This window comes from Leptopilina boulardi, unplaced genomic scaffold (assembly GCF_019393585.1).
Source record: "Leptopilina boulardi isolate dan_hultmark-lab unplaced genomic scaffold, ZJU_Lbou_2.1 LbouV2_152, whole genome shotgun sequence".
Taxonomy (NCBI): domain Eukaryota; kingdom Metazoa; phylum Arthropoda; class Insecta; order Hymenoptera; family Figitidae; genus Leptopilina; species Leptopilina boulardi.
This window is the reverse complement of record NW_026137699.1, coordinates 4,285-32,153: the sequence shown is the minus strand read 5'-3', so window position 1 is coordinate 32,153 and position 27,869 is coordinate 4,285. Positions and strand designations below refer to the sequence as shown.

General features: G+C 28.3%; 1 protein-coding gene across 1 annotated transcript; it reads left to right on the top strand.

Moving 5' to 3' along the window:
• Nucleotides 1-6,134: 6,134 nt before the first annotated feature.
• LOC127276777 (uncharacterized) lies at nt 6,135-26,091 on the top strand. The gene is made up of 4 exons (XM_051297422.1): nt 6,135-6,231; nt 8,523-8,691; nt 24,948-25,204; nt 25,766-26,091. Exons 1-4 carry the CDS (start codon nt 6,135-6,137, stop codon nt 26,089-26,091), a joined length of 849 nt encoding a protein of 282 aa, XP_051153379.1.
• Nucleotides 26,092-27,869: the final 1,778 nt, after the last annotated feature.

Here is a 27,869-nt window from a genome sequence, read left to right as displayed (position 1 = left end):
CTTAATTAAATGGCCGCTAGGTTTCGCATGTTTCGTGCTCATCGCGAATTCATTTCACATTTCATTTCATTTGATTTCATTTTTACACGTGGTTAACGACACAAATGGTGGGCTAATTTGAAATCGGTTTAAAAGAAATATTTTAGTATTTGCTTTATAATGGAATATAATAATCACCCAGTAAAAAAAATTTGGGAGTAAGCGAAAAGAATTGGTGGTAACTTAAGCTGAATTCGGTTTGGCGAAAAAACCGAATTGGAACGTTACCCCAGATAGCACGCAAGTCTTCTGCCAACTTGCATTACAAGTTTTGCAAGTTTGCTGACCCTACTGAAAATCCCTGTATAAGATCTTGTACAATTTCCTGTACTGGATCAGCAACTGAACTTGTACAAGTTCTGACCAGTTCCTGTACAGGAAAATGCATACGAATTTGGAACAAGTTCATGTGTGAGATCTTGTACAAGATCTGGTGCAAGATTTTGTACAAGACAGATACTTGTACAAGAAAATGTACATGATCTTGTACAATTTCATGTATAAGTACTTGTACATGAACACGTTCATGTTCTTGCACATGTATAGTTGTAAAATTTTTTTTTTTTTAATAAAATTTGAGATTTTGATAATTTTTAACCACTAAGATTCGTAACCCATTTATGCTAAAAACTATTGCGCATCTGTAAAGGTTAAAGTAAACTATTGCGCAGCCTTTGAAGTTTTTAATTTTTAGTAAAGAAAAACATGAATTAACATGTGCAAGAACATGGACGTGTTCATGTACAAGTACTTATACATGAAATTGTACAAGATCATGTACATTTTCTTGTACAAGTATCTGTCTTGTACAAAATCTTGCACCAGATCTTGTACAAGATCTCACACATGAACTTGTTCCAAATTCGTATGCATTTTCCTGTACAGGAACTGGTCAGAACTTGTACAAGTTCAGTTGCTGATCCTGTACAGGAAATTGTACAAGATCTTGTACAGGGATTTTTAGTAGGGGAAAGTCGGCTACAAGTCTACTCGAAGTTTGCTGCACGCTTTCAGCAAGTTTTTTGCAAGTTTGATGTAAGTTTGCTGAAAGCTAGCTGGAAACTGTTATTAATTTATTATTCAATTAATTAATTAATTAATTAATAATTAATACGGTGCAGCCGTCTGTGCCATAGAAAACTACTACGCATAAATATTAATAAAATTTATTTATTAACAACATTCTATTTTTACAGTAACCTTACATCAACCATACATGAACCTTACAGTAACCTTACAGCAACCATACATGAACCTTACAGTAACCTTAAAGGAAACTTACAACAACCTTACCGTGTAAGCTTACCAAAACCTTACCATGTAAACTTACCACGACCTTACTGTGTAAGCTTACCTTAGCTTTACTGTGTAAGCTTACTATAAGGCGTAAGTTTTAAGATGACCTCAAGTTCACTGCAGGTTTACACGGTAACCTTACAAACCCTACAGATATCCTTACAGTAGCTTCACAGCAAAAAGTCGTGCTATGTGGGCTGGAAGGTAAAAAAAATGTACTGCGCAGCCCTATATGTTATAGAATTTAACTGCGCATTTTTTTTTAGTTTTGCAAAATATACAAGTCTTTTTCAAAGGGTGGCCCATTTTGCAAGCTTGCAGCAAACCTGCAGCAGACTTGCGTGCTATCTGGGACGGTGAATTATTTTTTTCTTACCGTAAATTTTTTTCTCTTGAACATTTGAATTGACGTTTGTTTATTCGAGTTTGCATTATAAATGAATAGAATAAATGTTTCGAAGTGTAAATAAGCCGATTTGGAATAAGAAATATATAATTTTTTAAAAAGAAATAAAAGCGAAGAGTGACAGATTCACCGACAATTTTATCAAGTGTTCATATGATAAATTTACCATATGAGTACTATACTCACATGGTAAAATTGTCGGTAAATCTGTCACATTTCTTTTTTATTTCTTTTTAAAAAATTATATATTTCTTATTTCAAATTCACGGTAAGAAAAAAATAATTCACGGTAACGTTCCAATTCGGGTTTTTCGCTAAACCAAATTCAGCTTAAGTTACCACCAATTCTTTTCGCTTACTCCCAAATTTTTTTTACTGCTCATCCAAATAATGATTTTAACAGTTACTTTTTTTTAAACTATTGTAAAAATATTATTATTCTGCATTAAAAACAATTTTTATATGGGTGATTTTCCCCAAACTGTGATTTTTATGTCCCAAACGTAAATCAGGGCTATTAATAAATTAACGTTCTACTTCATATAAACTATATTTTGAACTCGTTATTCTAAGTGAGCCTACATAAAAAAGTTATTTATTTTTATTAATGTAACCACACAAAACAGTCTTTAAATGTCACTACCGTGGCATGTCCCAAACCCATTTTTGTACCTTTTCATCTGTTTTTAGAAAACAATGATCAAAAATGCAAAAATTTGATAACATATTAAATATAATTAGATTCACTATATTTATGTGCATTAGTTTACCTATTGTTTACAAAACGTCAATAAACTTTGTCCCCAAAAAGGGACTTGATAGTTGTTTTATTAATTTTGTTCGAAAGTTATCGAATCTAGGGCAGTTCCAGAGTACATGTTCCAGATCTTCTTTACTCTCAGGATTACAAGGACAAATCCATACAATTTGTTTTCTTTTGATGTTTGATGCAAACCACGGCTTTCTTCGATAACGGTAGAACTTTTGGGTTTAATAATTATGTTCTAAAAGAGCGTCCTCTAGTGAGATAGTATTCTTGTCTTTTATTGTTGAGGCATTCTTTGACTTTTGCAGTAAAATCTGAATGAGGTAGGTCAATATTCAAAAGACGAGCGTTTTCCGATTCAAGCTTTGCGGATTTATCAGCGATTTCATTTTCCTCTAGGCCTAAGTGTCCTGGGATCCAAATGAGAAAGATGTCGCAGTGAAGGACTTGTAAGGTAGCCAAACGATTTCGAATGAGAAAGACAATATAAGAATTAATAGAGGTAGGGTTAGGAGAAGAAATGCTTTTTAATGCACTTAAAGAGTCAGAGAATATATCAACTTTTTTGTGATTGATTTTTACGATATAATCGAGAGTTAGGAAAATTGCAAATGCTTCTACTGAGAATATAGATGCTTCGTCATTAATTTTCCAAGGTTGGATAATTTGTTTTTAGGTCAAACTGTGGCACACCCCGCCAATTTCTCACTCACCGAATTTGTTCTATCAGTGTAAAAGCATAAGTAATCTTTAAAATCACTGTTTATAATGTCTTTGAAAAGAAGTGAAGGTTTAATAAAATTCTGAATGGTATGTCCTTGGACATAAATGGTCTGTCAAGTAAACCTACAGATGTGATAATCTCCGATTTTAATGAAACTTGGTATGAATGTAGTACTCGGAAAAATAAGAGAAATCACCCCTTGAAGTAATATTGGGTGTAATGTCATAATTGGAGGTTATGGTCAAACTATTACAAATAGCTAAACAGTGAATACCGCAATGAAAACATTAGAAATAAATATAATTTTCCATAGAAAAATATTTAAAAAATTCAATTGTTTAAACAAATACTTCAGTACAACAAAAATCTTAAAATCTAATAACACTATTCGATTCTATAAAAAAATACAACGAAACTGTGTCTTGCAAAACTTTTTGTTATTTCAATTTACATACAAAAAATAAACAATTTTATAACTAATAAAAACTTTGCTTTGACAGTACGAAAACTGTCTACGGCGTCATGAAATAAAAACACTGAGATGAAAACGTTTGATAATAAGGTGATTATCCACACAAAAATAAAAACATATTCAATTGTTTAATCAATTATTGTTTAAACAAATACTTGAGTACAACAAAAATCTAAAAATCTAATAACGTCGTTCAATTGTACGGAAAAAATACAACGAAAGTGTATTAAATTGATTATCACTAATTAACAATTAATCTATTAACCCATTAATGCTTATGGACAGAGTGAAGCAAATATCAAAAAAACAACTGTTGGGATCCTAGCATGAGACCTATCACTGAATTTTTATGTAAAAATAAAAAAATTGTTTATAACAATTTGTTATAAACAAATAATGAAATTTTGAATTTTTTTAAAAAAATGACGTCATTCGTTTCCACGTGAAAAATTAATACGAGAACATGTGTGACATTTTTTTCAACTTATATTGTAAAAATGTTGCAAACAAATATAATGCACTTATACTTGTCCTGCCCATGGGCAGAGAGAAGTAGGTATGAACAAAACAACGAATGGGATCCTAGCATGAGACCTAGCAATAAATTTTCACGTTTAAAATTTTTTGAAAAAAAATTATTAATAACAATTTGTTATAAACAATTTAACAAATTTTTCAAAAAAGTATCAACGGTATTGAATATTTATAAACAAAGAAAGAAATTATAACTTTTAAAAAAAATTAATCCTACATTACGATTCTACGTGAAAATACTGCGAAAAAACTCGGAAAAAATATAACATTTAATATTTATAATTTTGTGTGGTTGTTAAAAGGTTAGCAATTATCATGCCCCTGTATCAACTTCCTGTATCAAATTGTTTAAAAAAAATTTTTTCAACAAGTTCTCAATAAATATTATTATGGTTTTTCCATTGCCGATGCGAAGTTCTTATTAGTTATAAAATTGTTAATTTAATTTTTTTATGTAAAATGAAGTTTAAAAAATTTTCCAGACACAGTTTCGTCGTATTTTTTTCTGTAAAATCAAATGGCGTTATAAAATTTTAGGTTTTTTGTTGATCTAAAGTATTTCTTTAAACAATAATTGTTTAAACAATTACATTTTTTTATTTCTGTGTGGATAATCATCTCTTTTTATGAATGTTTTCATCTCGCGGTTTTTATTTCACGACACCGTAGATAGCACAAGCCTGCTAAAAATAAAAATTTCCATTGTCAGAGATAAGGAAGTCATTTCCCGTAGTTTCTGGTGCAATGATTCCGAATCTAGCAACGTAAACGTCCCATCACGTCAGTATTTTGAGAAAAGTGGGGGTGAAAGTCCCAAAAAACACGTTTTGTCAGTTTTTGAAAATTTCTACTAGGTAAATCCAATGTGCTAGACACTTGTCATAAGAGTCAAATTAAAGCTTGAACCCTGTACTTAACCCTTTTTTGCCACTATGTTTGAAAGTTACTCTGATTGGTGTAAACTGGACAAAAATTGACAAACATCCTACTTTCAAGGGTTAAAAAAGTTTTTAACAGAGAGCGCTTCACAGTAACGGACATACGACTATTGAAAATGGTATTAATTTAAATGAAATTAATCCCCTTCCTAATGGCAATGGCAAGGCCTCCGCGATTAAGAATTGATCTATCAGCTCAGATTAAATTGAAATTTTTATCTAAGGAAAATGATTTGTTTGGTTTTAAGAAGGTTTCCGAAATTAATAAAATATCGTAATCCTTAGATAGTGTTACAATGTCTTGTTTTTAGGGTTCCGTACCCGAAGGGGGAACCCTATTAATGAGACTAGTGAAGCAAGGCATGTACCCCCCCCCCCCTAGCGGTCACACGAATTTATCTAGAGGGCTGAAATTTGGTATACATATGTATTTTGGCGTGTAGATTACAGGAAAAATATAGCGAATCTCATAGGAATTGATTATCATAGCGTTGTCAAGGAAAAACCATGAATTTTTACGAAAAATCCCTGAAAATGACTATGTACCCCCCCTCTGGTTGCCACATCTTTTTACATAGAGAGCTCAAATTTGGTACACTTATGTATTTTTACGTGAAAATTACAGGAAAAATATAGCGAACATGATTCGGATCAATTTACATAGCGTTGTCAAGGAAAAATCAAAAATTTTGAATAAAAAGCGTTTAATCCACAGTTCATATTTGGCATACTTACGTATTTTTGCGTGTAGATTATAGAAAAAATATAGCGAGAACGATTCGGGTTGATTATCATAGCGTTTTCAAGGAAAAACTGATAATTTTCGTTTAAAATCATGAATTTTCCTCAAAAACCGAAGAAAATTTTATCTAAAGAGTTTCAAATGTATACTGCGACCCGAGTTTAGCGAAATCTCGGAAACGGCAACAATAGGATGGTAATTAAGCGGTAAGCGTAAGATGCTCCGACTCGAGCAGGAGCGTAGAAGTAAGGCAACGCGGTTCCTTCTAGTTGAAAATGAGTACCAAGCGGAGACGTTTGTCTGGGAGGTACAAGGTTCTTTAATCTTTAATTTTAAATAAAAAATTTGTTAAATTATAAAAGCTTATTTATATACATGTATACAAATTTTATTTTTGTTTTCACTCCCAGCAAATTTATAAATTTACTTTATGAAAATCTTAATTTTAATATTTGCTCTCAATGTTATATTTGATGAAATTTATATTATTTAATTTCAAATAAATTTTAAATTTATAAGGCAAATGGTGAGTTTTTCCCCTTTCTTGTCTGATGTCAGTACAATTATTTGAATTTTTATTAAAAGTAATTTTAAGTATTACTTATTACTGTTTATAATTATAATAAAATCTAAAAATTAAAATATAATTATAATAATTATTGCAATAAAAATATTATGTATTATAAGATGAAGAATTTTCAAAAAAAGAGTTTAAGGATTTCGTATTTCAAGTAGTTCGTACGGCCCTGATTGCTGACGCCGATTTCGGGAAATCTCATTACTGAGTTTAGCGAACGACCCACCAAACCTGCCGCTAAACTCAGGTCGCAGTGTATAAACTTTTACGTAATTTTGCATGTAGATTACAAAAAAAATATAGCGAGAATGATTGAAGTTGATTATTATAGCGTTTTCAAGGAAAAACTGATAATTTTCGATAAAAATCATGATTTTTCACCAAAAAAATTTTTTAATTGAGTTTTTTCAAAACATACAATTTTTTTAAAAAGTGGACTTTTTCCTTAAGTTTTACAATTTTTGACCTAGAAAGATAAAATTTTCTTCCTTTTTTTGGGACAAATTCTTGATTTTTTTTCAACTCCAATTGTGCTTGCTATATTTTTTTGTAGTGTTTTGCCATTCTTTATAATTTGCCATTTTCAATTTTTTACCATTTACTATTTTTATTATCTTTTGACATTTTTTATTTTTTGATATTTTTATTATTTTTTAGTTTTATTAATTTTCAAATCTATGCGCTCACATTATTTTCAAATTTATGCGTAGATTATGTTCTATGTTTATGTCTATGAATATGTCTATGTTTTCTATCTAGGCCTTCAAACTTTAAACCCCTCAAATTTTAGGTTTAAGGGTACGGAACCCTCGGTTTTAATGCGAGTGTAACTCGCACTTGTCCGATTTTTTTTATTGTAATACCTTGACTGTTCCATTGCATGATTTCAAAGTTATTAATGTGAGCCATATTAAGGTTTAGAAAATAGTTAGAGAGGGTTGCAAAATTGGAAAACCGATTGTTCAAAAGATTATTAAACTCTTCAGCTTTAGGTGAAGGAGTAGAGTTAAAGGTTTCTAGAAGGTTTGAAAGGGTATGGTTTAGGGGTACTATTCTATAACTTCACTTTCACTTTTACTTTCACTTCACTTCACTTTCACTTCACTTTCAATTCATTTTTACTTCATTTTTATTCATTCTGGTTTATATGCGACTGTACTTACCTTTGTTTTATTTTGAAATTAAGTTTGCAGTTTTCAGAGTTTGTCGCTTTAATTGCGACATCGAAATTGCGTTTGGACATTCTCGCCACAAATTTGTTATATGAAGATTCAGAAGACTCAAATTAATAAAAAATAATTATGTTAAATTATTTTTGATGACATTTTTCTCAAAATAAAATGGCGAAAATTAAAAAAAAGTTTTGAAATGAGTTTCGATTTCAGTAATGACTCTGTCATTCGGCTGCTTCTTCATTAATCGGATCCAAAATCAAAGTATATATATGCACACTGACATAAATGACATTTACGTGAAATGACAAATTTCTAAGTCATAGAATACGAAAATAAAAGCCGAATGGTGATATCGCCCCACTCTACTCTAAAGGCCAACGCACAATAGATTCGCGAAAGAGATACATGAGATAGAAAAGGTTACAAATATATCTATGTCCTTTTCTGACTCATGTTTTACGTTCGCGAACGACTTTCGCAAAGCTGTTCAGCTTTGTCTTTAACGCATATGCTAGTTTTTCCTTTCTATGATTTTCCTACACAAAAAAATTGAAAATTACTACTTTAAAATAGATAAATTCTTATTAAAGTAAACAAAATTCTCAATTACTGTAATACATTTTCATAAAAGTCCCTTATTTCCGGACTATGCACAACAAAATAGTAAAACATAGTGTTACATTTTATAAAAATTAACGCTACGGGTCTCTCCGTGCACGTGCTAAAAAATTCCAGTGGTTAGTAAATAAGGAAACGAAAGTATATAAAAAATATATACTATTTCTTTAGCTTTTTTTCAGATCGTTGTCATGCGTATTAGAATGCGTACATTTTCATAGTAATTTTCTTTCAGTGGACATTGACATTGACATTGACATTGACATTGACATTGACATTGACATTGACATTGACATTGTCATTGACATTGTCATTGACATTGACATTGACATTGACATTGACATTGACATTGACATTGACATTGACATTGACATTGACATTGACATTGACATTGACATTGAAAAGTTATATAAAATTCACCGAATTATTACTTCTATGTATTTATATACGTAAAACCAAGAAAATTCCTGGCGGGGAATCCCTATAACAGAAGCATATTTTAATACAAATTTATTATGTCAGGAATAAATTATTTTTTTCTGAAATTTCATCTTTCTATCCCTAGCATATCGCTGACCGTGATGGAAGCACACTTTAATGACGCACGTATCAAATAATTATATTAAATTATTTTCGTTTCTGCTTATTCTGTTATTTACAAGTGACTTTCTGAAACATTTTTCTGTTGTATTTATATTAATTTAGAATATATGAATGTTATTTATTTTGTAAATAATGAAAGAATAATATTATTAATATCACAGGCACACAAAAAATAAAAAGCTGTTTGGCCGAGACACTACACTAGTCTAATTCCAAATATTTTTTCACGCTGAATCCGAATCCGAAGTCCGAATTATCAGATTGGCTTTTATTTTTGAGATAAACTCAAAAAACTGATCAGAAAGAAAAATAAAATCAATAAGTTAAAAAATATTTGAATGTCACTGCGATAGTGTAATCCCATGTATTTTTTGTCACTGAATCCGAATCCAAAGTCAGAATTGCTAGATTTGCTAAAATTTTTTAGATAATTGCAAAAAAACGCAAGTAACAATAAACTCAAAATACTCAAAATCAGTTTTTTGGAATTATCTTCAAAATTTGAGCCAATTTGTCAATTCTGACTTTCGATTCGGATTCAGCGTGAAAAAATACATGAAAATAGACTAGTGTAGTGTCTGGGCCAAACCACATTTTACTTTTTGTGTGCCTGTGTATTTAATATATCCAGAAAACTGATTAATTCAGTTAACAATATTTTTCTATTGTTTAAATTAGTTTTACAATTTAATAAATAATACTTTTTTATTGTTAAATTATTTTTATTGGAATCTTTTAATATTTTATTAAATCTTGTGAAGATTTTACTAGTACTAACCAAATTTATGTAACGGAGAAAGGATTTCATTCAAATATTTAAACAATAAAAGCATTAAAACCATGTTTTTAAAATGAATAATATTAAAAATAATAAATATTAAAATAAATATATATAATTTAATTTTAAATAATAATATTAAATTAAATAATAATACTTTAATATTAAATAATAATATTAAATTTTAAGTTGAACAAAATGAAATTATTAATTATTACATTTTAATGCAGTATTAATATTTATCCTATCTTTCAATATACTACAACTATTTAAAGTTTATTTTCGCTTCGGTAAATCAGAGTTTAATATACAAACATCAAACAACGTGTTCATTTCAGGACCTCATCATGATACACTTATATTCAATATTAAAAGAGGGATTACAACTAAAATAGCGATCAATTTTATAAATATAGGTAAAATGTAAACTTTATATACATCAATCGATTCGTTTTCATGCCGGGAATATAATTTTGACAAAATTAAAATCTACTCGAGTTTTGCATCAATTACTAAAATTACTACTTTCTATTACTATTTCTAAAATACATTACTTGTATTTACTAACAATTATAATAAAAAATCTTGATGAGTTTATGACTTTTGAGCAACATAAAACCAAAAAAATTTTTGGGTCACAAAAAAACGTCCGTAGCGCGAAGGTTAATTAAAATTTCTATATAAGAAAAAGTTATTTCAAAAAATATAAAAAACAATTTTTTTTTTAAATCAAAAAAATGATTTGATATATAGATTTCACTAAAATATGTACTGTATATAGGTTAATCGATTCGTTGTAATGCAAGAAATAAGTTTTTTTTACCAAACAAAATTAAATTTAGAATGAAAAAAAATTTTTTAATTTTGAAAAAATTGTAAAAAAAAGTTGTGAATATATTTGGAAATCCTTGTGTCAGATTTTAGGTATTAATGACTGCATTAAGCATACAAAATTTCAGGACAATCCGTCAAAACGTATCTGAGATAATTTGTACACAATATTTTGTGACACACACACACACACACTCACACCCATTCACACCCACATACATCTGGATATTTACTCAAAACTTCAAATATATTAATTATGTCAAATAGTATTCCAAAACTAGATATTTACAATATGTACATAGTAATTATTCTAATGAACTAAATTGAAATTATTTAGAATGTAGATAAAAATCAGTCATAATTTATGTGAACTATAAAAAATTAGAGTTAATAAATATTTTGACTATAGGTAATAATAATATTTATTATGTAATAATGCTTAATAAATTAATTAATTTAAAAATATTAACTTTTTTCGATAATACCAATAAGAATCTGTTTGATTATTATGAAACATTTGTTTGACGTAACACTAAATATAAGCAATTTCATACATCCTATGAATTTATTTACTTCTAATTTTTTGTCTATTTTATTATTTCCTGAGTTGTGTAATCACTGGTCCTCATTTTTAATAGCACTTATTAAGTTTTAATTATAATTAAGATCCATTTTTACTAAAACCGGTTTCATTCGCCTTCTTCAATGAAAATGTTCTATTATTTCATTTATATGTCAAACATGGGAATGGTTTTTCTTTTGTTTTCTCGTCACTCCATAAAACTTTTAAGAATTTAATCCAACTAAATTTATAAATTCCAATCAGTGAGAGCTTTACACAGCTTTAATTATTAAAGGTGGTCCTAAAAATTATTATGATCTTCAATCGTCACAAATTAGGCCTTAGGATGAATACAATCGCTTGTCATCCAGAATGAACAGCTGTTGACTGGATAAAACCAGTTTCAATTTGAGTTATAGTGATGGTCTTATAAGTTTTAATCAACTGGCCCTTTTGTTATTTGTTTACGTATATTACTATACATTCTTATGAACAATAATTATTAATTTTCTTAAATATTTTTTTAAAGTTAATTACTTTATTAAAGAGTGCAACAATTACTCCCTTCTGTTTCATAGATTGTAATAGATGCCATATCTGGAAATTGACTTATTGAATTATCTTCAATCTAAATTTTCAAAAAAACTCATATATGACTCTTCTCTACGTTATATATTTTTTAACTTATTCCACACAAGGTAAACTATTATAAGAGGTAGCCAAGTAAATATACATTCAAAAATTAACTTTGCAAAAAGTTTTACGGTTTGTTAAAAAAATGTTCAGCGAAGCCGTAATTCCCACATAGCACAACACTTCGCAGGACATTCGCAATGCGAAAAAACTTTCGATGCGAGTTTGCTAAGAATTTAAAATGCGAATTTGCAGAAAAGTTAAAATGCGGGTTGTAGTTCCGATTAGCCCAAACCTCCATTTTTTTTGCAACTGTGTATAATCTCGTATTTTGGTGAGCTGATTACAAAAATGATAGTGAAAATTGGTGCAAATTTGATTATCATGGTATAAAACATAAAAAACACCATACAATTATGGTTTTTTTCAAAATAGTCATTTCTTATATATGCAAACTATATACTTAAAGAGGTTACAGCGGAAATAGAATTAACATTAGTAATTTAATGAAACTTGGTCCACTATTAGATAAATGTTTGAAAATTTTGTAGCTAAATTTTTCAGACCCCTAGGTTCTTGTGAAAAAAGTTATAAGCGTTTTTGTTTTCTAACAATTAACATTGTGTCTTATGGGAATTAAGTACTTTTTCATACATATTTACTCACCACAAAATAATTAACATTAGGAAATTAATGAAACTTTTTTTAATACAAAACAGATATTTAATGATTAAATATCTGTTTAAAAAAGTGTTATTAGGTTCTTTGTGGGAGCTGCAATAAATTAATTTTTAACAATATTTCACGTTTTATACGTTAAATTGAACAGCTGTCAGAACGTCATCAACGTTGCACACTTGATCATGTATATTATACGTTAATTTTGTGCGCTAAATTTTAAAATGTTGATTCTGATAGCACGTATAAAATACGCTATATTTAAAAAGAAAATAAAAGTTAATAAATAATATTGATTATACATTTTTAAAATTAAATTAAAGTTAATTAAATAGAGGGATAATTGTTTTATTAAAGTAAACAAGTCATATAGCAACTATTTGCAACTCGACTGACGTAATGTGGTGTTGCCGAACGTTTCACAGTACCGAGAAAGTCAAATCATAAAATAATGGTCTCTGTTTTGATTAGTTCAGTCAATCCCTATAACCTTCTTAATACATACATTTTTAAGTTAAAATCAAACATCAAATATAAATGTAATAAAAATTTGAAGTAATTTAAATGTTAATTTTCAGAAATTAATAAACTTTAAAAATATTACTATCACGTGATGAAACCCAATCGGTTATACTCGGCAATAACCGGATATTTTTCGTATATCGTCGGTAAAGTTCGAACAATCGAATGCTACTAAGAAATAAAATTCGTATTTTCAATGGGAATGTTTTCAAAAAACAATTTTAGATGTTACAATAACCAATTCTAAGATAAGTAATATTTTTAGTACCTCTGCTTCTTTCCAATAAAAATATAATATTTTTAAAATAGAGTGTAATCCTACATAAGAAATCTCTAAACTATAATATCTCGAAGTTTTGTGTCGATGACGCTTAACTCTCTAAGTTCTGTCCCAGTGACGCATATCCCATTGGTCGGTTGTCACTGTGACGCGTATACCATTGGTCAAAGATATATTCGTCGTCTTTGTCATACAGGCACATTAGACGTAGACACATAGAAACGTATAGTTGTTCTCTTATCTTCTTCGTATAGTCACGTTAGCCGCAGACATCTATACGTATAGTCGTTTTTTGTGATTAATGTAGAAGCACGTTCTTACCGACATATGGAAATTTAAAAAGTATGCACCATAGGTGACTTAATACCTACTAGAAATTTAATTGTTTAGCAGATCAAAAAGTCTAAAAATCATTTTTAAAAATATTGTAAGTTGACATTGTAATTCATCGTTTAGTTCAATAATTAAAGTTTACATTGCGTAAAAGATAATGCAGTCGGACATTTAATTGTCTCAAAGATCAAGTATGGTCAGAAATTCATATTTAAACATACTAAAATAATCAACATATTAAGGGATAAAATGACAATTGTTATCAAATAATAATTTATCAAAATGTGAAATAAAATTATCACTTCTAACGAACAAACTCAATGCACTTCGAAAGAATCAATTATTTATTGTAAATTTTTAGAATTTCATAAATTAAGTAAACAATTCAGATTAAAAAATATGATTTGACATAAGTAACAACGTTTTATTATTTATCATGTCAGTCGACTTAGATTCTGCTTTTTGCACAATTTATACAAAAAAAATTTTAAAATTTTTTTAAGAAAACGAAAATTTTGTAGTGGTGTCGGTTTTTCTGGAACTTAATGTAATAACACAATTTATTTAAAAAACAAAAATTTTGTAATGCACTAATTTTGTAGTCGGTCGGAGTCGGTCGTTCCGGAACATAATGTAATACCAAGATTTATTTAAGAAAACGAACATTTTGTAGTGGTTATTTAAAAAATTGAACATTTTGTAAAGGAGTCGGTCGGAGTCGGTCGTTCCTGAACTTAATGTAATAGCAAGATGTATTTAAGAAATCGAACATTTTGTAGTGGTGTCGGTCGAAGTCGGTCGTTCTGGAACGTAATTTATTAGCAGAAATTATTTAAGAAAACGAAAATTTTGTAGTGGTGTCGATCGGAGTCGGTAGTTCGGGAACTTAATGTAATAGCAAGATTTATTTAAGAAATCGAACATTTTGTAGTGGTATCAGTCGAAGTCGGTCGTTCTGGAACGTAATTTATTAGCAAAAATTATTTAAGTAAACGAAAATTTTGTAGTGGTGTTGGTCGGAGTAGGTCGTTCGGGAACTTATAATGTAATAACAAGATTTATTTAAGAAATCGAACATTTTGTAGTGGTGTCGGTCGGAGTCGATCGTTCTGGATATTAATTAAATAACAAAATTTAATTAAGAAAACGAAAATTTTGTAGTGGTGTCGGTCGGAGACGGTCGTTATGGATCTTACTTTAATAAGAAGATATATTTAAGCAAACGAAAATTTTGTAGTGGCGTCGGTCGTTCTAAAACTTAATGTATTAGGATCAACCGGGGTAAATCCGAACGCTTTTAGTAAGTTTCAACAATAACATAAGTTTTTTCTTTAAAAAAAATACTTCCGGTATTCTGGTGCATGAAGTTGTTACTTTACTTCCATAGAACAATTTTATGAGGTAGCAAAAATTTTTGATAAATTACAATCGCAGGAAACTTAGCGTTCGTATTTACCTCGATACTTTGCAACTTTCCTAAAATACCGAGGTAAATACGAACGCCACTGTATTTCAGAAAAATCTTAGGGAAAATAAATTTAAAGATTGCAATTGTTAAACTTATATAAAAACTCAAAAAAATACGATAATAAACCTATTATGTAATAATGCATCATATATAAATACAAAAATCAAACAGGTTAAAAATTAAAATACATTACACAATTAAAACCTTCAATAACTTTATCAAACAATAACGGATTTTTGCAAAACTTGGTACAGAAAGTATTTTGGAGTGATTGAATGTAAATACAAAAATAAAAGTCAAATTTTTTAAATTCAAAATGGCGGACTTTCCTAAAACTTATTTTTAAAAATGATCAAAAATTCGTAATCACCGACCCTGAAACCCCCCGAGTAACAATTTTCGAGCGAATCCAATGAATTTTTTAATTCTCGTCCGACATTTTGAATTTTGAAAAACTGACTTCAAATTGGTAATTAGCGACCCCAAAAACCGTAGAATACCAAATTTTATTAAGATCCTGAAAAACTTTTTTCAACAAACCATTTGGCAAAAAAATTGAAACACTCCTTCGAGAGAACAGAGATTAAGTTTCTGCTTATTAATTACTAACGAGGATACGTTTGGGGCCGTCCATAAACTACGTTACCACTTCTTCATTCTATTTAGACCCCCTCCCCCCCCCTTCGTTACCATTGCATTAAATGCATTTTTTTAGAATTTTTGATCCCCTCCCCCTCTGATTTAAAAAAAAATTATTGAAAATACCGTTCGGATTTACTCCGGTTTTCCAATTTTCCTGGGTAAATACGAACGGTCTGATATTATTAATAAAATTTTACAGAAGGCAAAAATCAAAAATAGTTTCTGTTCTAGTATTCATAACAAACAATTATAAATAATAAAATAAATTTTTAGCTTCTTTTTCTTCAAATACGAGACAAAATACTGAAAGAGTGTCATCTTTGATTTTCAATCTTTTTTGCAATACTCGTTATCTTTGTTTATGCTGTTGCTAATTAACAAACGAAAAATGGGATAATACTTAGAATCTCTTGAAGAGGATCTGAGGTAAAAATTCTCATATCGAACTTATTTTTAAAAATTTTAATTAAGCTGAAATAATTAGCGTTTGGATTTACCCCGGCTGACCCTAACAAGATTTATTTAAGAAAACGAAAATTTAAATTTCAACAATAAATAATAAAAAAAACCATAAAAAATTAGTAAAAAATTGAAAAAAATTGTTTTTAAGTAACTTTTTAAAAATAGAGTAATTTTATAGGTATATATCCAAAAATTCGTTAAAATTTGCATAAAATTGCAAAATAACCCTTTTTCGGGTTAAAATTGAAAAAACATGTTACAAAAAAAAGAATGTAAGATTTTCTAAAAGCATATGGAGCAATTCCATGGGATGTAATCACAAGAATTTTTGATGGTTGGAGCAATTTTATTGAAACCTTGTGAATATGTTCCTTTATTTATACAGAATGAAAGCCCACAAACAATTTTTCAAAATTTTTTGAGATATCTCTAATTAAAAATGTATGTCATTTTTTTAAAAAAATCATGTAACTTTTTTCCTGTTATCCAAATAAGATCAATTTTTTTTCAAATTTCTCATGAAAAAAAAAATTTTTTTTGCCCGGAAAAAAAACAAAAAAAATTTTGAATTCATTTTTTGAAAAAACTACCTCTTCGATTTAAAAAATTTTTTTTCTGCTTATTGCCTATGATGTTAAGAATAACTTCTTTAATTTGCATAATGGAATAGCAAGAACTTTGCGAGAAAAAAATTAAAACGTCACGTGCGGCGCGACGGGACGCGCGCATCTTAGTTTTCACGTCCATTATATAGTATGGAAACTTGCAAATATCTCGAAAAGTACGAATTTTCGTAAAAAATGTTTAAGACAAAAGTTGTTCCAAACAAAAAGATCTACATATTTGAGACCAACAAATTGGGCCGGGGCCCAATGTTGGGCCATACAATGAAAAAAGTGGTTTTCTCAAATAAGACCACTAATTTTAAGTATCAAATTCGTAATCCCTATGAAATTTTGCGTTCAGACATATTGTATAAGTGCCAAAAATATTGGTCCCAATGTCTGAGATTGGGTCCAACATTTTTTGACAAACAAATAAATTTTAAAAAATCTAATCTTTGGGGTTTTTGGGGTCACAGGGTTAGAAATTCGAAGCTAATTTTGAAATTGGGCACAGAGCCCAATGTGAGCTTCCACGGCCCAATGTGAGGCCCACAGTAAATAAATTAGTTTTCTTAAATAAAACCCACTAATTTCCAGTATTCATTTCGTAATCGTTATGAAATTCTGGGTTAAGACTTGTAGTACAAATGCCAAAAATATTGGGCCAAATATCTGGGATTGGGCCCAATATTTTTGGAATTTGTACCACAAGTCTAAGCACAGAATTTCATAACGATTACGAAATGGATGGAAACTAATTTTTTTACTGTGGTACTGGCATCAGTCGGAGTTGGTCATTCTGGAACTTTATGTTATAACAAGATTCCCGCATAACACGTAATGTTGCAGCAACATTTCAGCAATGTTTCAATGCAATGTTCGAAACATTCCAACTAAATATTGCAGTAATGTTTCAGGAACATTCCTATGTCCGACTCAAAGGAACATTCCCATGATACATTCCAGAAACATTCCAAAAAAATGTTCGCAGAGTCTTTGAAAGTTGCCGGAAGATTGCTGCGAAATGTTGTTGTAATATTACTTGCAATGTTGCTAGAATATTTCGATGCAACATTGCAGTAATATTTCATTAAAATATTCAGCAATATTTTAGAAAAAATTTTAGAATATGTAACTTGACCATAGTAGGAAAAAAACTAATTTTGAGAAGAATTCAGGAAATTGAAAAAATATAAGGAAAATGAAAAATATTGTTACATAGTCAATGGAAACTATTACATGAGTTGACTAATAAAATGGAAATGAAAATAAATACAAATTCATTGAAAAGTTATAATGTAAATAATAAAATACTAGAACAATAATAATAAAACTTTATGAAAGACAAATTAAAATTCATCTTCTTCGTCGTCAGTGCTGTCGTTAGAATTGTCAGCTCCATAATTCTTTGTCACTTTCTAATGCATCATTTTTCAAACGTTTATGTGGTCCGTTAATGAAAACCCAGAATTTAGAGAGTCCCTTTTATTTCTGCACACATTTATAACATTTAAGGTAAGTAATTTTTAAAAAATATTTCTTTAAAAAATGATTTATAAATAATTATGTTTATAAACTAAAACAGCGTCATTGATTAATTCCAAGCAGTGAAAATTCTAATTATAAGCAAACAACAACTATTTTAACAGTAAAAAAAGATCCATATTATAAAGACTATTAAATGCAATATGTAAATTTCTCACTTTCAGAAAAATTATAATCTAAATAAACTAATTATATGATTTTATTAGTATTTCTGGTTTAATTAAATTTTTGGAATTCAGTTTTATTTTATTACTTACTTATAATTATTTCCATAAATCTCGTGTTTCAAGTGACAGTCTTTATACGGAATTTGTGTGCAATATTGGAAATACTATTGATTTTTTGTTTTTTCCAGGAATTTTCCAGAACTTGATTTCTAATTCAGATATTGGCCATGAAAAAAGTTCATTATTGTTTTCAATTATTTCGTGAATGTTGTAATTACTTGAATTGCATGGAATGTTATAAACATCGCCTTGAAGGGAGCATTTCCTTCCAATTAAGTGAATATTATTTTCTCCAGTTTCTACAATATTCAAAATTACTGAAAAGAACGCAATTATTCCTTACGCTATCACAATCAATAAAAAAAGGACCATAATTCAGACGTTTGTACTGCTTTGTAATTTTTATGCCATCGTTTATTAAAGGACCTGTGAAATGAGTTTGCTTTAGCATAATGATATTCTTTGATTGTAGAACATTCGCTTTTTAAGAAGCTTTGATTTCAGCATATCTTCTACTCAACTGTTGCAAAGGTTTATTTTTCTTTCTTAATTTTTTTTAATAGTCGTCATAAAATTTTCAAACTTGAATGCTGAAAATGAATCTACGTGACCATAAACTAAAGCATCATTGCATAAGTGCAGTAAGTTGTGGAAGTTGTAAGACATATATTCTTTGCCATATGTATCTTGGAAGGTTATAATAAAATACTCAATAAGTTCTCGAGCGTAATTCCAGTTCTCTCGATTTTTAATTAAAACAGGGCTTACAAGTATTGTTATCGCTACATGAAGAGACATGAAATTTGTAAACATCTTTTCTGGCAAGACATCTTTCAAAACAATCGGACCACTGTACAATAAAAAGTTCCTGAATTCAGTAGCTTTCCAAAATTTCACATCCCTTAAAGATCTTGGCCTCCTACAGAAATCTGTTGGTTGACTTTTTCGTAATTCAATTAATTTTGCTGAAATTTTATCAATAAGGTTTGCATCGATTTTTATTCTGGAAGGACCGCATAACCACAGAAGAATGAGTTTTTTAACGATTCCCAACAACACGAGGTGCATGTAATCAAGAACCACGTTTGACACAGCTTTAAACCGAGGAATTTGTGTCATAATAGTTGGTTCAGTCTTTTGGTAAGTTCCTACATACATATTTTTGTCAAATCCTTCATCAGTTCTTTCGGTAAATGGTCCAATACCAGGAAAACAAACACGTCGCTTTTTTGTTTTATTTGTTCTTGACTGCTTAGGCCGAATGCCTTCTCCTTTATATGTACATTTAGGACAACTGCAATACCCAGTATGTCCTTTAACATTTAAAACAAAGTTTTTGGCTGGAGCGTCACATATTAACCCAGAAATATTAATTTGAATTTCGCGATTTTCAAAGTTAATTCCATTTTTACAATATAATTTCGCTTCTTCGACAAATTTTGATAAGAATTCATTAGCATTTTTTGGATGATGATTTGCTGCATGCGCTCCAATTAAATAAACATTTTTTGATTCAACTTCTGAGCACAAAATTAGCCATAAAGAAATTTTTGATGCTTTATAAATTGGTAAACCGTCAACATTAATAAATAAATTGGTACAATTTTTTTTAATTCCTTTGTCTTCCCAGTCGTTAATAATTAAATTTAATGCTCGTTTCAAACCCAAGTGAAGATATTCACCTACATCAGACATGGTTTCAATAGCTTCCGTATTTCTAGGTGTTCGTAACAAAGTCCGAGCTGTGCGAGGCAACGAATAATTTGTAAATAGGGATAATATTATCAGTAATGCGGTTATAGCGACAAGAGGAATGTTAAATAAAAGTGCCCAATTAGATATAGCTGTTTTAAATTTATTACTTTTCCCTTGAATAGTTTCTTCTTCCTCTTCTGAATCCGTAACAATGTTCATATCAGAATCACTGTCTGATATACTAAAATTAATCTTTTTGTCTTTAAAATCAAAATCCAACGAATATTCCGAATCTTTGTCGCTATCAGTATAACCTGGATCACCAGATTCCCTTCTTTCTTCTTGAGTGAAGTCTTGAGTATATTTTGAGACATGGCTGTCGACATTAACTGTATCATATTCGTCTTTCTTTTTTTCAGTAAAATTTGATGTTAAATAGAAATTAAAATAATCATCATCTTTATCTGAAACACATGATGTTTGAAGACTGAAATCATCATCATCTTCAGAAGAAATTTGTGAATCGCTATGACTAGATACAATTAAATCATCAGTTTCATTGGAAATTGGTTTGGGAGTAAAATTTTCCCAAATTGTCCTTCCAACTCTAATTTTGTTTGATTATATCTTAATCGTCGAAGATGTCTATTTGAATAACATCCATTTTTACTTATTTTAGGCATAATTTTAAAGGTTTATCTAACTCGGAATAATGTGGAAAAATCTAAAAAAATTAAATTGATTAGTTTTCATAATTATTAAAAATTTCTGTTCATATAAATAATAGCTAGGGTAACTGCACCAGTGGTGGATCATGCACCAGTGGTGGATCAACTGCGAGAAAAATGGTCATTTGTGTTTACACGTTTGTAAGTAAATGAACCGCAAGTGTCGGTAATTGTTAAGAAAGTTATACAGATCAATATTACAATTTAAAGAAATTTTTAAATTCATCGCGAAGAAAGCAGGACCAAAAATTCTAATAAAAAGATGATTAATTAACATTTAGTCACATTATACCTATAGAAATGAAAGAGGAGGGGATATGGATAGGAAAGTGAATTTGAAAATCTGTCCGTAAAGCCTTATAAAAGTTGCAAAACGTCTCAGTCTCGTAATTTTGAAATGCAATGTTATTTAGTATGATTTTTTAAGTGATCCACCACTGGAGCAATCTATAACCATGACTGGTGCAAACAGTGATCCAGAATAGGATCATTGACAAATTATCTTTGATGGAGCATTAAAGTAAACGTAGGTGTCAAAATCAAGTCTAACCTTGAAGGAAATGTCTATTGGAACTATCTAGTCCATAATACTATAAAGAATAACCTCGAATTTGTCTAAAAACAACCTATACAGAACTTCAAAATCAAAATAAGAAAGTTAAGGGGCTTAACTGATCCACCACTGGTGCAGTTACCCTATAACGAATCAAAACTATTCAAGCTGTATTTAACCCTAATTTGAAATTTTTATTTTAAATTAAAATATATTTATCTACAAAAAGCGTCATCCACAATTGCCTTGCTTGTTTGTATATTTAAAAAAATGTTGAAATTAGTGGAGGTTAAAGATTTAATGTTTCAGGTCACATTCTCATTTTCAAGTCTGTATTGAACTATGACAAATCATCGATCGTGGATTTTAATTGATATATAAGTAGCTATATATAAACTTCGTAGTATTTTTCACATACTTTTATATTCTGAAAAAATTAAAAAAAATATTAAACCTGTTTTCTTAAAATTAACCTTTATTTTCCATTTTTTACCCATTTCGGTATATTTTAATTTCTTTATTTTATTTTAATTCGAAAGCTGAAGTTTTTTGGTAAAATATATGTAAATATATAACTGGGTCAACAATTGATTTTTGGGAAAATGTAAAAATTAGACAGCAAAAATTGGATTAAATTTTTTTTACAACCTCTGTTATTCTAGGATTACCATTATATAAACAGAAAATTTTTTAGTTTTTCAATAAAAATAAAAAAGTTTAAAATTTTTTAAATTGGTTAAAACCAATAACAAATGTTAATTTTGAGAAAATAGGGGTAAACTGTTTTTTACGTTAGTACATGAAAAATTCATCAAAAACTGTATAAAAAGTTAAAATCTATTAATTTGTTTGTTAAAAATGAACAGATTTGAAAATGACTGTGTACTTGAAGCATTTTTTATGCTCACAGTCGTAATACTTCTTATTTTCAAATACGTCTATCTTTATCATAAATTTACGAATATTTATTTTCAAAAGGGTGTTTTTTAGAACTTTCTATGTACTTTTCAATGCCTTAAAAAGTTTTTTCAAGAAAACTTTTAACCCCTTTTTTATAATTATCAAGTATTATTCATTTGTCTCCAATTTAAGGATTTTAAAAACATTTTCTTTTATTTATATTAGAAACATATGAATTTTTCTGATCAAATATATTGTGGTCAATGTGAGATGACAAAGTGTTTTCGAAAAATGTAAAAAAAACAATTTTTCTAGCCTAGATTTTTACATTTTTTGATAGATGTGAAAAAAATGTTTAATTTTGACAAAAAGTTTAAATTTGTTAAATTGGGTCAAAGATATTTTTCAAAGAAGTTATTTTGGCATTATAGGTAATTTATTTTATTTCTTATTTTGTTGAGTAGGAAACGATTTGACACATGTAAAAACTGTATTCAACCATTTAGAAGTAAACAAATACAAAAAATATTGTTCTCTATGTTTGTCAACTCAGAAATAAAATAGTTTCAAATAGATTTTTAATAAATAGAAGTGAAAAGTAACCTAGTTAATTAATTAACTTAATAAAAGAGGAAGTTTCACTTCATATGTTTATGAAAATTTAACTCTAGTAAAACCTATTTTTTTAATTTTTAAACTATGAGACAAGTTTGAATAATTTCAGTTACAACAAAAAACACATTTACATACATATAAAAGTTTGTGACAAGGTTAAGAAATATTATGTTTAAAAGTTGATATAAATTAAATTATCTACTAAGCTTTTTTGAATAAATGAGAAATGATCTGCATAAATTTATAAAGAATAAATTTCATTTTAAATATTCAATAAAATTAAATGTAATATATTTGTCAAACTACAATAAAGAATAAAATATTTTCATTTTTTTAAATTTTAAGTTAATTATTTAATTATTAATAATAAAAATAATAGAAATTTTTTGACAATTAAATATTGTAAAATACAAACCTACAAAGTTTACTTAGCTTTGAACAAAAAAAGATTTTTGGTTATTTAAAATAATACAATACTTCTCACAACCATCGAGAGCGTTCTAAATATTTTAAAGTTCATTTTTAGGGTTCCGTACTCGGTTCGGAACCCTATTAATATCGGTTTTTTTGAAATCGTGTACCCTCCCCCTAGCGGCCACACAAATTTATCTGGAGGGCTGAAAATTAGTACACATATGTATTTTCGCGGGTAGATTACAGGAAAAATATAGCGAACTTGATTGGAATTGATTAACATAGCGTTGTCAAGGAAAAACCATGAATTTTTACGAAAAATGCCTAAAAATGACTATGTACCCCCCCCCTAGCGGCCACATATTTTGACATAAAGAGCTCAAATTTGGTACACTTACGTATTTTTACGTGAAAATTACAGGAAAAATATAGCGAACTTGATTCTGATCAATTTACATAGCGTTGTCAAGGAGAAATCAAAAATTTCGAAAAAAAATGATTTATTCTCCCTAGCGAACACAATATTCAACCCAGACAGTTCATATTTAGTATACAAATGTATTTTTACGGGAAAAATACAGGGGAAAAAAAGCGGTCACGATTAGAGTTGATGATTAACTTTTTATCAAGTTTTTCAAGAAAAAATGACAATTTTAGGAAAAAAATGTATTTTTCCACCAAAAACGAACAAAATTTTATTTAAAAGAAATTAAATTTACATATTTTAACGTATTTTTACGTGTAGATTACAAAAAAAATATAGCGAGCATGATTGGAGTTGATTATCAAAGCGTTGTCAAGGAAAAACCATGAATTTTTACGAAAAATACCTAAAAATGACTATGTACCCCCCCCCCTAGCAGCCACATCTTTTGACATAAAGAGCTCAAATTTGGTACACTTACGTATTTTTACGTGAAAATTACAGGAAAAATATAGCGAACTTGATTCCGATCAATTTACATAGCGTTGTCAAGGAAAAATCAAAAATTTCGAAAAAAAAAATGATTTATTCTCCCTAGCGCACACAATATTCAACCCAAATTGTTCACATTTGCTGTAAAACTGTATTTTTGCGTGAAAAATACAGGGAAAAAATGTAAGCGCGATTGGAGTTGATGATCAATTTTTATCAAATTTTTGAAGAAAAATGATAAATTTAATAAAAAAATGTATTTTTCCGCAAAAAACGAAAAAAATCGGACAAGTGCGAGTTACACTCGCACTTGTCCGATTTTTAAATAATACATTCACTGATAGAAAAAGCATTTTAAAAATCAAAATGTTCTTTGCATAACCTTGATTTATTATTATTAACCAATCAACCATTAGTAACCAATCAACAACATGTTTTTTTTATTACACGTCATTGAAAACAATCGATTTTCAGCAAACAATATTCAGTTGTTCAATACTTCTGTCAAAATCAAGATATAAATCGATAAATTAATTATCCACAATGAACACATCTTTAGGTAACAAATAATATTTTAATTATTATATTATCTTTTAATTATATTAATATAATATAAAAAATAATTTTTATTATTATATTTCAATAATATTCAGATATTTTAAATTACTAGTTATGTATTGTCAATATTTTATCAATATAATTTAGATACAGAGGTCCTAGAACTACCATTTTTAGTAGTAGAATTGGAAGATGGTGTTGTCCTGATTTCGACGAAATGGATTTTTAATAGAGAAGAAAATGATGAATTATTTTGCTACTATCCACCAACAAATAAAACCACTGAGCTTAATGAGATGGTCTCTAAATTGATAGATCCTAATATAACTTGGAATCAGTACACTATTTTAAAATATTTAAAAAAAACAAGTAAGTGCAAATATTTAAATCATATTTAATTTACTTTGCAAAAAAGTACTGCTGACAAATTTTTATTTTTTAATTAACAAATTGCTTTTGCACTACCTGAAGAATTTTTTTTCTAAATATTTTGACAAAAATTTATTTGTTTATCAAAAAAGAGTTATTATCTCACTCTACATACAATTAGTTTATATTTAATTTCAACCGATAAAAAAATTTATCAGAAGCTAATTTATTTAAACATTGTTGTGCGAAAGGTTATAAAATGATGTCACATAGCCTTTAATATGTTTAACTTTTATATTAAATCTTCCTTAATAATTAGTAATTGCAAGTAAACTAGCTCAACGATTTATTCGCTTCAAATTTGCTTTAAAATAAGGTTTAATACTTTTATTTTCAAGGGCAAATGTTGAACTTGTTAATAGATGCATCAAATTTTAGTTTAAAGATAATTTGAAACAAATAAATCGGTGAACGAAATATTCCGCAATGAGAGAAATTAGCCTGGCCTGTCTTACAGTAATTTATAGCTAACACTTAATTTATTAATATTTTATTATTTAGGCACATTAGAGAAAGGAAAGCAAAAATTACTGGAGGCTCTTGTAATGTCTGAAGTGGATAGTGACATAACTGAAGATTATGAAAATAAATATAAAAAATCAAGACAAGAACAAGCAAAAGTTACTAATCTTACAAAAGATTGTGGAATAATTAAAGATACAACGAAAAAACAACAAAGAAATAATAAATTACCAGATGCGCCTCGTTCACCTGAAGGTGCCCAAATTAAAACCAAGACACTTCCAAAAATTACCGAAATAAAAGCAATGGACAAACCATTTGAACTTCCTTTACCACCACGCAAACGTCCTAGAACTAATTTTTAATTTTGAGAATAGATTGCTAAACTAATCGCGATTTTACGATTTTAAATAATTTGAAATTTTTCATTAATTTTATTAATTATTTAAATTAATTATTTCAATTTTATTTAAAAAATTTTTTATTTCAAATAAATAAAAATGAATTAATTAATTTAATTAAAAATTTAATTATTATTAATAAAAAAAATATTTTAACAAAAATTGGTCTGATGGAGTTAATATTTCTCGTTTTTTAAACGTTTAAAACTTCTGGGACTTAAATTTTGCAAGGTTACATTTCAAAAATGATTATGTGAAGATAATCACCTAGTTGTAGAAGTAATACATAAAATTTACTTAAAGATATTGATAATCGGTTCAAAATGTTTTGAATTAAATATCTAGAGAACATAAGTTTTCATTTTCTAGAAAAAGTTTTGTGCTTTTAGATACAATAAATTAAAATTTAGACGAGATATAATATTTATTTATAAATTTAAGAAAAACATTATTTTAGATTGAAGCGTTAGGATCAATTGGTGGCCGTGACTTAAACAACGCTGCTTCAAATATTTGCTCAAAATTGATTACGAATTCCTTGGCTAATAAGTACAGTTGGTCGGGAAGAAAGAAGACAAAAATGTCACTTGAAAATACAATTTTCACGGAAATTATTATAAGTAAGTAATATGATAGAAAACGATTTTAAATTTCAATTAACTTAAAAATTCTCTTAAAAATTTTGTAATAATATTTTATAGTAAATTTATACAAAATTGTCTCAATTTCTACTTTTAAAGTGAGATATCACTTAAAGGAAAGTAAGAATACTTATATCCTTCAAATGAGAATTTCACGAATAGAGTTAAAAATCACCTTCATTTACTGGTGTTAAAAAAGTTATAAACATTTTTTTAGGTAGTGTCAAAGTCAGTTTTCCAACAGAAAAAGATGCTACAATAAAAGTCGTCGGATCGAAATGGTTAGCTCAGGCTAAAACAAGATTAAACAGAGAAGGGTAAATTTTTACTTTTATTTTTAAAATAGTATTTACTTATTGACTATGTTTATGGTATGAGCTATATCAGCCAAGCTTTATAGCTTTAAGGAGGAATTACATTATACTTTAGATCACTTACTTAATTGTCATAAAATAATGACTTAAGTACCAAAAACATAACCATTTTCGATCCTAAAATTAGGCCATATTAGAAGTAATTTATAAATTCTTGTTTTTTCACAGAGATAAAGAAAACAAAGAAAATATTGATCCTGAAAGTGAGAGAGAAGATGATGGAGCTGCAAATCCTGATGCTGATGACGAAGAAAAATTTTAAGTTGATTTAACTTACATTGAAATTTATTATAAATATTATATTTAATACAATAGTTATTATTTTGATTATTATCATTATTAACTACGTTTAACGATGTTGTGTTCATTAAATAAAAATACGTAAATAAAAATACAAATTTTTCGGTACTTTAAAATTATTAATTTCTTGATTGTCACTTAGTATTTTAATAATGTTAATTTTGATTAAAATACTTCTTTTCTACCTACATAAAAACATAATTTATTTTACGCAACCCTTAAAATTATACATTATTGTTAAATTTTATTCAATTCATGAATTCTTCTCAAAATTAAAGTTTTTCTTTTTCCATAATGATCTTTTAAAATATTCTAAAATATTTTCGAAAATATTGCAGAATATTTTTCTGAAAGATTACTGCAATGTTGCATCGAAACATTATAGCAACATTGTAAGTAATATTTCAACAACATTTCGCAGCAATCT